This window comes from Pimephales promelas, chromosome 23 (assembly GCF_988280905.1).
Source record: "Pimephales promelas chromosome 23, fPimPro1.hap1.1, whole genome shotgun sequence".
Lineage (NCBI taxonomy): Eukaryota > Metazoa > Chordata > Actinopteri > Cypriniformes > Leuciscidae > Pimephales > Pimephales promelas.
In genome coordinates, this window is record NC_142791.1 from 16,115,800 (window position 1) to 16,128,933 (window position 13,134).

Here is a 13,134-nt window from a genome sequence, read left to right on the forward strand (position 1 = left end):
TAAATCAACCAAATAAATAAATAAATCACTAATTTGACACAAAATATTGACTTAAAAACGAGTTTATTGATTTAAAAACGAGTATTGCTTCTGCTAAAGAAAATAGTCTGTTCCGTCTCTGAACTGCGTCCATGGCAACGGTGTGTTATACTACAGCAGCGCCGTAGTCTGTTAACTAGAAATAACAGACCACATTCTACATTAGAATTCAACCAAGCCACGTAAAAACAAGCAAAACTAACCTAAGAAAACAACGACGCTATAAACATTGCTATGATGATGCCGATGCACGTATGCCCGACGACAGCGGAGGTGACTGTGGTGTGGGAACGGCAGCGCTCCATCAGTTCTGGGAGATCGTGGTTCACGGAAACCCTTTGGTTGAAGCATCTTTTTGCTTTGTCCACTTACATCTGTCTTTGTTGACATCCGCCATGTGTGCGCAAACAGACTGGCCGGAAATGAACTCGTCTTCTGACGTGTTGCAACCATAAAAGGGCATAAAACGTAATCACAATTCATTATTTATTCGTCAAATAACGTTTCCATCAGCTTTTATCGCATTAGCCGTATATCGATCAAGAGAAAATTCGATGAGACCGAACGTATTTCATTTGAGTCGATTTTCATGAAATTTCATCGAATTTTACTGTTTCCACAAGGCTTTTTTCATTCGATATCACTTAATTCGGATAAAAACGTGTCGATGGAAACATGGCTTGTGTAAGCCGGTGTCTGAATCATGTGTAGTACACGGTTATCTATTGGCCACGGGCAAAGGTTCACTGGTCTGAAGAAGCCACGCTGACAGTATGGCAACGCAACATGGTGTCTCATTCCCATTCTCAGTATGCAATGTTCAGTTCCCTTTTGAGGGAACATTGAAGCCGCGTCATTGCGTTGACGCTACGGGAACAATAATACCCACGCTGCCATCCTGAGAGAATGCATGCACTACAGGTTACAATTGGTGATGGTGTTGGCGGTGCTGAAACCTATTAATGACGGTGTTGGCGGTGCTGAAACCTATCAATGACAGTGTTGAAGGTGCTGAAACCTAACAATGATAGTGTTGGCGGTTCTAAAACCTATTAATGATTGTGTTGGCAATTCTTAAACCTCTCAATGACGGTGTTGGCGGTGCAGAAACCTCTCAATGATGGTGTTGGCAATGCTTAAACCTCTCAATGATGGCGTTGAAGGTGATGAAACCTATCAACGACGTGTTGGCTGTGCTGAAACCTCTGAATGACTGTGTTGAAGGTTCTGAAACCTATCACTGACAGTGTTGGCGTTGCTGAAACCTAACAATGACAGTGTTGATGGTGCAGAAACCTCTCAATGATGCCATTGAAGGTGCTGAAACCTCTCAATGATGCCGTTGAAGGTGCTGATATCTCTCAACGATGGCGTTGAAGGTGCCGAAACCTATCAACGACATGCTGGCTGTGCTGAAACCTCTCAATGACTGTGTTGAAGGTGCTAAAACCTATCAATGACGAGTTGGCGATGATGAAACCTCTCAATGACGGTCTTGAAGGTGCTGAAACCTATCAGTGACGGTGTTGGCGGTGCTGAAACCTCACAATGACAGTGTTGAAGGTGCTGAAACCTATCAACGACGTGTTGGCGGTGCTGAAACCTATCAATGATGTGTTGGCGGTGCTGAAACCTCTCAATGATGGTGTTGAAGGTGCTGAAACCTATCAATGACGGTGTTGACGGTGCTGAAACCTATTAAAGACGGTGTTGAAGGTGCTAAAACCTATCAAAGATGGTGTTGAAGGTGCTGAAACCTCTCAATGACGGTGTTGGCAGTTCTGAAACCTATCAATGACAGTGTTGGCGTTGCTGAAACCTCTCAATAATGGCGTTGAAGGTGCTGAAACCTATCAATGACGGTGTTGACGGTGCTGAAACCTATCAATGACGGTGTTGGCGGTTCTGAAACCTATCAATGACAGTGTTGGCGGTGCAGAAACCTCTCAATGATGCCGTTGAAGGTGCTGAAATCTCTCAACGATGGCGTTGAAGGTGCTGAAACCTATCAACGACGTGTTGGCTGTGCTGAAACCTCTCAACGACGGTGTTAAAGCTACTGAAACCTATCAGTGATGGTGTTGGTGGTGCTTAAACCTCTCAATGATGGCGTTGAAGGTGCTGAAACCTATCAATGACGGTGTTGAAGGTGCTGAAACCTAACAATGACAGTGTTGAAGGTGCTGAAACCCATCAATGACAGTGTTGAAGGAGCCGAAACCTCTCAATGATGGCGTTGAAGGTGCGGAAACCTATCAAAGACGTGTTGGTGTTGCTGAAACCTCTCAATGACGGTGTCGGCGGTGCTGAAACCTATCAGTGACGGTGTTGGCGGTGCTGAAACCTCTCATTGATGGCGTTGAAGGTGCTGAAACCTATCAATGACGGTGTTGAAGGTGCTGAAACCTATCAATGACGGTGTTGAAGGTGCTGAAACCTAACAATGACGGTGTTGAAGGTGCTGAAACCTCTCAGTGACGTCTTAAGGTGCTGAAACCTATCAGTGACGGTGTTGGCGGTGCTGAAACCTCTCAATAATGCCGTTGAAGGTGCTGAAACCTATCAATGATGGTGTTGACGGTGCTGAAACCTATCAAAGACGGTGTTGAAGGTGCTGAAACCTCTCAATGACGGTGCTGGCGGTTCTAAAACCTATCAATGACTGTGTTGGCGATGCTTAAACCCCTCAATGACTGTGTTGGCGGTGCAGAAATCTCTCAATGACAGTGTTGAAGGAGCTGAAACCTCTCAATGATGGCGTTGAAGGGTCTGAAACCTAACAACAACGTGTGGGCGGTGCTGAAACCTCTCAATGACGGTGTTGGTGATGCTGAAACCTCTCAATGACGGTGTTGAAGGTGCTGAAGCCTATCAGTGACGGAGTTGAAGGTGCTGAAACCTATCAACGACGGCGATACCCAGGCACAGAGGAAAAAGGCTTTTTCTTTTATCCCCAAAGGGTTATGAAAAGCCAAACAAATATGTACAATATATGAAACTTAGCTTATAATCCTGCTTTTTTGTGCAAGTTAAATCAAACTTTATTACGACTATACATATTACTATAATCAGTGATCCCTTGGCCAGACTTGCTAATATTATCACCCAGGGAAAAGAAAGAAAATGACGGTGCAATAAAAGCTACTGAAACTTTCCCAGACTCCAAATCAATTTCATATTAAACTTGAATGTGACTGCATAACACAATTACTGATAATGGATGATTCCAACGTGTAAGAATTAAGAACAATCCACCTGCAGCAAATGTATTCGATACGTATAATCACAATAATTGGAAGTCATTTGCACACTGTCACTTCTGTTTAACGCAACATTAAATCATGAAATGTGAGTGCGTATTTGTTACAAGTGTCATTAAACCTTGATTTCCTGTGACAAGCGTGTAGCACGGTGGTTAACCCTCGGTTATCAATTTTTCCACAGACGTCAAATCATTTGTGATCTCAATCACATGCCGTAAATAACAACATAATACGCATGTGGTCTGATGGGAACAATAAAGAACGAGAGCTAAAAAACCTGAATTGAGAGAACAGAGTTGAATGAAAATCACGAGCAAAGTAAACAACAACAGCTGATCGTTTACCTGTTAGACGGGTTAACCAGACCCTTCAGGCTGCTGGGATTGCGGATGAGTTTGTCCAATATGCTGACAATCTCTTCGAATTTTGGCCGGCTGTTCCTGTCTTTCTGCCAGCAATCCATCATGAGATGATAGAGGGCGGTCGGGCAGTCCATGGGCCCCGGGAGTCTGTAGTTCTCCTCCACTGCCTTTATCACCTGAGACAACAGAAAAGATTGCAACCACTTTACATCATGTTCCATAATAAATATATGATGTGCCCTACGTGTCCAAACACTGATTGTTCTGGTTCATGAATTGTTGCTGGTTGGCAGAGTCAATAAACTTGACCTTACCATATATGGCTTACAGAGGCATCATTAACTGGCACCTTTATAGTGACCTATTTTGGTGCTCTAAATAGGCAGCAACAACAGTAACAATATTTAACATGTAAAAGTTTAGGGTCAGATTTTTGTCGTGTGTCGGGCTAAAATGAACAAATGATATAAATAAACACACACACACACACATATATATATATATTTTATTTTTTTTTTAAAGCTGCAGTCCGCAACTTTTCCTCTTTGTCGCCATCTCTGTTCGAAATCTGCAATTGCAGTTATTTGCAGAATTATCATCTTTACGTGGGTTGTAAATCGGCATGAAACAGCATGGATGAACACAATGTTTTGAGGCGAGTGCTGCTGTCAATCACCGCGCTGTGTGAATACTGTCATACAGAATCACAGATTCACTTTTTGAAAGTTTGACCAACATAAGAATGTTCACTGGAAAATGTCACTTTTGTTCTGATCAACTAAGGAGGGAAAAGCATTTGACATGATAAGCTTCGTTAGATTTAATCAATCAATTTTTATTTATTTATTTAGCAACCATGCAAATTATAGCCTACTTTGTTCTCAATTGTTCACGTTAACAACATCAATGTGTTTTATGATTACCTGTGTAGTGCAGAATTCATATTCTCCATAATAGCAAAATGAGAAAGGCACAACAAAGGAAACTCCATAACTGTGTGAATTAAGAAAACGAACTGTTACACGATTGGACTACTGAAATGTCTTACTTGTTAAGCAGAAAAAAGCCATCTCTTCTTCCGTTTTCAACCCCTTCAAAACACGGAGTACACACACTTCTCAAAAGCCCCACCAAAGTTTAAATCCTTGTGTTCACATGAGATGGTTTCTTTCTTTTTGTTTAGCCACCTTAAATCCGAAGTACGAAGTCTTTTGGATTTTATAACTGCTGAATCTCCAGTTGACACTGATGATTGTTGTTTGGATCTTTAACGCCATTATGTAAAGTGCTGCGAGAAAAGCCTATACATCTCTATATCTCCTCACGCACAGCTAGCAAAACTCTTTCTTTATGTGTACGGGTGTGACGTAATGACGCAAAGACATGCTCGAATTTCCCGCGAAAACCCATCAGTACTGCTGGAATTAAAATCATTATTACAAGCTAACCGTTTTGAATCTAGCTATGGCAAGCAGTTTTGACCACTGGCAGAACATGTTTTGTTTTTTGTTTTTTTTTATAATTATTTTGGATTATTTTTTAATTACAAAAATTACGGACAGCAGCTTTACTGAAATGATTTTTCTTTGTTTTAATTAGATCATATTTTTTATTTAATATTTTGTATTTTTAGGAGTTTTATGGTACTACATTATATTTACTCAGTATTTATAACCCATGTATTCACTTTTTGAGCATGGACCTGAAAATTAAATTTCCAACTTAGACTATCTTAAATGCTTTTCTTTCTTTCTTTTTTTTAAACAGAAATATAGATTTTCCAAACTAAGTTTTACTCTACAACTGTCAGACAATCAAAGCTATAAATCTAAACAATTTTTTTTGCAACAATTTTGTGTTTAAAATCTCAGAAAAAAAAAAAAAAGATCTTTCAGTAAGAGTTTGTTTGTGTGCAGTACCAAACCTTTCCACTAGATGCAAGTCGTCTTCCATTAATTTTCAATGTGGTCACTTTTGACCATTAACAATACAAGTGTGACTATTTTTTTAAGACCATTTAACCTTTTTGACCCATGCCCATGATTTTTTGTTTGTTTGAGCACACAACAATTGCCAAACCTTGTTTCGCATCATTACCAAACCAAGTTTCGCATCATTTCGATGAAGTAAAAAATTCTAAAAAACAAAATGTAACTATATATAAAAAAAAAAGACCCAATTGAGGGTTAAAATATTCAGAATTGTATTAAGGACACATTAAATTGACCAAAAGTCACTGTAAAGACGTTTACATTGTTACAAAAAAAAAAAAAAATGATCACAAACTTTATTCATCAAAGAATATTTTAAAAAAGCTTCAGAATTAACAATGTAAATGATAATAAATGTTTCTTGAGCAGTAAATTACAATGATTTCTGAAGGATTACTTAAGAAGGACAATTACGATTGTTTTAAAATCTACTAAAATTAGGCAACGATTAATTGCATCCAAAATAAAAGTTTGTGTTTACAAAATATGTGTCACGGAGTAAGGTGCAGGAGAGCAGGGGTGCAGGCGGAAGGAATAGGAGGAGTCCAGATTCACACTGAAGGTATATTTAATTCGGAATACAGGCAGGGATACAGGGAAACACGGGGTAACATTCAACATCGACCGACAACCATTGAGTAAAACAGAGGAAACTAAATACACAGACTAATCAAACATAATGGGGTGAGAACAGGTGAAACAGATGACGATGACGAGGAACAGGTGGCTGATGAGGGAGTGACCACGGGATAGGGTGACGAGAGGATCCTGGGAAGTGTAGTGCTGAAGACAAGACAGACTGGTGCAGACGGAGGACTGTGACAGAACTCCCCCCTCCCGGGAGGCGTGACCTCACGCCGCGGAACAGAGGAAGGAGGGGGGACGAACTGGGGCCTGAGAGGGGCGTGGCCAGGGCGGAGCAGGCTGAGGGCGTGGCCAGGGCGGAACAGGCTGAGGGCGAGACCAGGGCGAAGCAGGCTGAGGGCATGGCCAGGGCAGAGCAGGCTGAGGGCGTGGCCAGGGCGGAGCAGGCTGAGGGCGTGGCCAGGGCGGAGCAGGCTGAGAGCGAGACCATGGTGAAGCAGGCTGAGGGCGTGGCCAGGGCGGAGCAGGCTGAGGGCGTGGCCAGGGCTGAGCAGGCTGAGGGCGTGGCCAGGGCGGAGCAGGCTGAGGGCGTGGCCAGGGCGGAGCAGGCTGATGGCGTGGCCAGGGCGGAGCAGGCTGATGGCGTGGCCAGGGCGGAGCAGGCTGATGGCGTGGCCAGGGCGGAGCAGGCTGAGGGCGAGACCATGGTGAAGCAGGCTGAGGGCGTGGCCAGGGCGGAGCAGGCTGAGGGCGTGGCCAGGGTGGAACAGGCTGAGGGCGTGGCCAGGGCGGAGCAGGCTGATGGCGTGGCCAGGGCGGAGCAGGCTGAGGGCGAGACCAGGGCGAAGCAGGCTGAGGGCGAGACCAGGGCAAAGCAGGCTGAGGGCGTGGCCAGGGCGGAGCTGGCTGAGAGCGTGGCCAGGGCGGAGCAGGCTGAACGGTCTCCGGCACAGACTGGACGGTCTCTGGCGCTGGCTGGACGGTCTCTGGGACTGGGCTGGTCGGGCCCAGCGAAGAAGAGAGCTCGGGCTCGGAGAAACTGGACGGACCCAGCAGTGAAGAGCATTCAGTCTCTGGAGGGCTGGACGGAACCAGCAGTGAAGAGCATTCAGTCTCTGGAGGGCTGGACGGAACCAGCAGTGAAGAGCATACAGTCTCTGCAGGGCTGGACGGAACCAGCAGTGAAGAGCATTCATTCTCTGGAGGGCTGGACGGAACCAGCAGTGAAGAGCATTCAGTCTCTGGAGGGCTGGACGGAACCAGCAGTGAAGAGCATACAGTCTCTGGAGGGCTGGACGGAACCAGCAGTGAAGAGCATTCAGTCTCTGGATGGCTGGACGGAACCAGCAGTAAAGAGCGTTCAGTCTCTGGATGGCTGGACGGAACCAGCCGTGATGAGCATACCGTCTCTGGAGAGCTGGACGGAACCAGCAGTGAAGAGCATTCAGTCTCTGGAGGGCTGGACGGAACCAGCAGTGAAGAGCATTCATTCTCTGGAGAGCTGGACGGAACCAGCAGTGAAGAGCATTCAGTCTCTGGAGGGCTGGACGGAACCAGCAGTGAAGAGCATTCGGTCTCTGGAGAGCTGGACGGAACCAGCAGTGAAGAGCATACATTCTTTAGAGGGCTGGATGGAACCAGCAGTGAAGAGCATACTGTCTCTGGAGGGCTGGACGGAACCAGCAGTGAAGAGCATTCATTCTCTGGTGAGTGGGACGGAACCAGCAGTGAAGAGCATTCATTCTCTGGTGAGTGGGACGGAACCAGCAGTGAAAAGCATTCATTCTCTGGAGGGCTGGACGGAACCAGCAGGGAAGAGCATTCAGTCTCTGGAGGGCTGGGCGGAACCAGCAGTGAAGAGCATTCATTCTCTGGTGAGTGGGACGGAACCAGCAGTGAAGAGCATTCATTCTCTGGTGAGTGGGACGGAACCAGCAGTGAAGAGCATACAGTCTTTAGAGGGCTGGACGGAACCAGCAGTGAAGAGCATACTGTCTCTGGAGGGCTGGACGGAACCAGCAGTGAAGAGCATTCATTCTCTGGTGAGTGGGACGGAACCAGCAGTGAAGAGCATTCATTCTCTGGTGAGTGGGACGGAACCAGCAGTGAAGAGCATGCATTCTCTGGTGAGCTGGACGGAACCAGCAGTGAAGGGCATTCAGTCTCTGGTGGGCTGGACGGAACCAGCAGTGAAGAGCATTCATTCTCTGGTGATCTGGACGGAACCAGCAGTGAAGAGCATTTTGTCTCTGGAGGACTGGACGGAACCAGCAGTGAAGAGCATACTGTCTCTGGAGGGCTGGACGGAACCAGCAGTGAAGAGCATTCAGTCTCTGGATGGCTGGACGGAACCAGCAGTGAAGAGCATTCATTCTCTGGTGATCTGGACGGAACCAGCAGTGAAGACCATTCATTCTCTGGTGAGCTGGACGGAACCAGCAGTGAAGAGCATTCAGTCTCTGGTGAGCTGGATGGAACCAGCAGTGAAGAGCATTCAGTCTCTGGTGATCTGGACGGAACCAGCAGTGAAGAGCATTCATCCTCTGGTGAGCTGGACGGAACCAGCAGGGAAGAGCATTCATTCTCTGGTGAGCTGGACGGAACCAGCAGTGAAGAGCATTCAGTCTCTGGTGGGCTGGACGGAACCAGCAGTGAAGAGCATTCATTCTCTGGTGAGCTGGACGGAACCGGCAGTGAAGAGCATTCATTCTCTGGTGAGCGGGACGGAACCAGCGGTGAAGAGCATTCAATCTCTGGAGAGCTGGACGGAACCAGCGGTGAAGAGCATTCAATCTCTGGAGAGCTGGACGGAACCAGCGGTGAAGAGCATTCAATCTCTGGAGAGCTGGACGGAACCAGCGGTGAAGAGCATTCAATCTCTGGAGAGCTGGACGGAACCAGCGGGGAAGAGCATTCAGTCTCTGGAGAGCTGGACGGAACCAGCGGTGAAGAGCATTCAATCTCTGGAGAGCTGGACGGGACCAGCGGCGAAGAGCATTCAGACTCTGGAGAGCTGGACGGAACCAGCGGCGAAGAGCATTCAATCTCTGGAGAGCTGGACGGAACCAGCGGGGAAGAGCATTCAGTCTCTGGAGAGCTGGACGGAACCAGCGGTGAAGAGCATTCAATCTCTGGAGAGCTGGACGGAACCAGCGGGGAAGAGCATTCAGTCTCTGGAGAGCTGGACGGAACCAGCGGTGAAGAGCATTCAATCTCTGGAGAGCTGGACGGGACCAGCGGCGAAGAGCATTCAGACTCTGGAGAGCTGGACGGAACCAGCGGCGAAGAGCATTCAATCTCTGGAGAGCTGGACGGAACCAGCGGGGAAGAGCATTCAGTCTCTGGAGAGCTGGACGGAACCAGCGGTGAAGAGCATTCAATCTCTGGAGAGCTGGACGGAACCAGCGGTGAAGAGCATTCAATCTCTGGAGAGCTGGACGGAACCAGCGGTGAAGAGCATTCAGTCTCTGGAGAGCTGGACGGAACCAGCGGTGAAGAGCATTCAGTCTCTGGAGAGCTGGACGGAACCAGCGGGGAAGAGCATTCAGTCTCTGGAGAGCTGGACGGAACCAGCGGCGAAGAGCATTCAATCTCTGGAGAGCTGGACGGAACCAGCGGCGAAGAGCATTCAGTCTCTGGAGAGCTGGACGGAACCAGCGGTGAAGAGGGCTCTGACTGGTAGGTGATGAGTGCAGGCTCGGCAGGGCTGACGGTGACCAGTGAAGATGAGGGCTCAGGTTTTGGAGTGGTGCTGGTGACTTCCCCCACGGAGAATGGGGATCCACAGCACACCCGCACCCACTCCACACAGGCGAGGAAATTATCTTCTGGACCGCTCCCTGGGAGGCGTGCCCGGGACCGCTCGCTGAGGCCGGCGATGTAGAAAACACACAGCGAGCGGTCCGAATAGTGAGTGAGGCACGCCAACTCCAGAAAGTCCCTGGTATGGGACTCCAGGGAGCGGTCTTCCTGGTGCAGACAGAGGAGGCGTACCGCTGGAAGGTCCATAATGCTCGGCTTTCTTTAGAGGTCGGTCGATCTGTCACGGAGTAAGGTGCAGGAGAGCAGGGGTGCAGGCGGAAGGAATAGGAGGAGTCCAGATTCACACTGAAGGTATATTTAATTCGGAATACAGGCAGGGATACAGGGAAACACGGGGTAACATTCAACATCGACCGACAACCATTGAGTAAAACAGAGGAAACTAAATACACAGACTAATCAAACATAATGGGGTGAGAACAGGTGAAACAGATGACGATGACGAGGAACAGGTGGCTGATGAGGGAGTGACCACGGGATAGGGTGACGAGAGGATCCTGGGAAGTGTAGTGCTGAAGACAAGACAGACTGGTGCAGACGGAGGACTGTGACAATATGTGTGTGCTGTGGATAATTGTATATATTTAAGAAAAATGCGTTATGTATATATAAAATATTTATATTTGTATACCATAAATAATTAATATATAAAGGATAAAAGCATCAGCTAAATTAATATATATATATATATAGAAACCTCTCAATGCAAGGATGAGTATATATATATATATATATATATATATATACACACACACAGAATATATACATGCAAATATTTCTTATTTATATAGTACATGCATTTGTGTGTATTTATATAAACAAAATATTTATCCACTCAACACACACATATATTATTTAAACACAAACTTCTATTTGGGATATGATTAATCATGATTAATCGTTGCCAAGCGCTAATTAAAATACAGAACTGTTATTAAAAATTATAATAGCATTTCAATATTACTGTTTTTACTGTACTTTGATCAGAAGATTCTTTAGAATTTTCAATGTTTTTGTAGTGCCTAATTCGACAGATCATATTATAACAAATACATAATGAACATGAATAGACAGCCATGTTCTGCTACAGAGTGAATTTAATATTGATCAGTTTCACTTTTTGTGAGATTCAAAAAAAAAAAAAACCTGGCAAGACAAACTCGAATCAACAAAGAGCGTCTCTCCTCTCCTCCAAGCTAAAATAAAATCCCACCATCACTCCCACATCACAAAGAGCAACACTACATCAACAGCTGCTCCCCGCGGAAAAGCCTTGTGGAGAGAGAGAGCCAAGACAGAGCAACCGAGAGAAACACACAAGTGTCTGGCTGAGCTGAGGAAGCCGACATCTAAGGGGAACCCTCGAGAAACTGTGAAATAAAACATCAAATAACTTCCCCTTCCCGAGTGTGTGTGAAACAGATTAATGATGGAGCGCAGGACGAGATGTGAGGCGCAGATGAAGCCGTCACCGGCAACTGTAAAGGAGGGAAAAAAAAGGTCAGTCGTGCTTGATAAAACCATGACTGCTATGTGCACCTCCTTCTGGGATATGCTGGGAAAACATAAGCATCGCCTCACGTTTCATCTCTGCCTGCAAATATACTTGTCATCTCACGCGCTGACATATGACATGCACATCTACATAACAAAAGACAGCGAGGCGGCTCGGCATGTGCTCTTCAATATCTCAAGCTGGAATGGCTTAATATATGCAAACAAACTCAATAGCCTGTAGTAATAAAAATGTTCCTCGTTTGTTGTGTTTTTACAACATTAACTTTGGTGTTTAGCATTTAGCTGTACACTCACCTAAAGGATTATTAGGAACTCCTGTTCAATTTCTCATTAGTGCAATTATCTAATCGACCAATCACATGGCAGTTGCTTCAATGCATTTAGGGGTGTGGTCCTGGTCAAGACAATCTCATGAACTCCAAACTGAATGTCAGAATGGGAAAGAAACACAAGGCGATTTAAGCAATTTTGAGCGTGGCATGGTTGTTGGTGCCAGACGGGCCAGTCTGAGTATTTCACAATCTCCTCAGTTACTGGGATTTTCACCCACAACCATTTCTAGGGTTTACAAAGAATGGAGTGAAAAGGGAAAAACATCAATTTTTCGGCAGTCCTGTGGGCGAAAATGCCTTGTTGATGCTAGAGGTCAGAGGAGAATGGGCCGACTGATTCAAGCTGATAGAAGAGCAACTTTGACAGAAATAACCACTCGTCACAACCGAGGGATGCAGCAAAGTATTTGGAAAGCCACAACATGCACAACCTTGAGGCAGATGGGCTACAACAGCAGAAGACCCTCTCATCTCCACTACAAATAGGAAAAAGAGGCCACAATTTGAAAGAGCTCACCAAAATTGGACAGTTGAAGACTTAAAAAATGTTGCCTGCATGGTCTGATGAGTCTCGATTTCTGTTGAGACATTCAGATGGTAGAGTCAGAATTTGGAGTAAACAGAATGGACATGGATCCATCATGTTTGTTACCACTGTGCAGGCTGGTGGTGGAGGTGTAATGGTGTGGGGGATGTTTTCTTGGCACACTTTAGGACCCTTAGTGCCAATTGGCATTGTTTAAATGCCACGACCTACCTGAGTATTGTTTCTGACCATGTCCATCCCTTTATGGCCACCATGTACCCATCCTCTGATGGCTACTTCCAGCAGGATAATGCACCATGTCACAAAGCTCGAATGATTTCAAATTGGTTTCTTGAACATGACAATGAGTTCACTGTACTAAAATGGCCCCCACAGTCACCAGATCTCAACCCAATCGAGCATCTTTGAAATGTGGTGGAACGGGAGCTTCGTGCCCTGAATGTTCATCCCACAAATCTCCATCAATTGCAAGATGCTATCCTATCAATATGAGCCATCATAGGTTTCAACGTCTATCCCAATGTTTAAAACACAAAAGTGTGCCAGTGAGATCCTGTTAGTATTCAGGCATGGACAGAAACAATAGATGCTGTAAGCTTCTGTACACAATGTCCAACACCAAACTCTATTACGCCCGGCAGATCTCAGTCTGCAGGGATCTGGTGCTCTTTCCGT

General features: G+C 45.9%; 1 protein-coding gene across 1 annotated transcript in view; it reads right to left on the minus strand.

Moving 5' to 3' along the window:
* The window catches only part of unm_sa34860 (un-named sa34860), a 110,269-nt gene that overhangs the window by 5,732 nt on the left and 91,403 nt on the right, over positions 1–13,134 (minus strand). Inside the window, exon 15 of the mRNA XM_039677091.2 lies at positions 3,647–3,840. Coding sequence (XP_039533025.2) covers positions 3,647–3,840 — 194 coding nt within the window. The remainder of the gene's footprint in view (positions 1–3,646; positions 3,841–13,134) is intronic.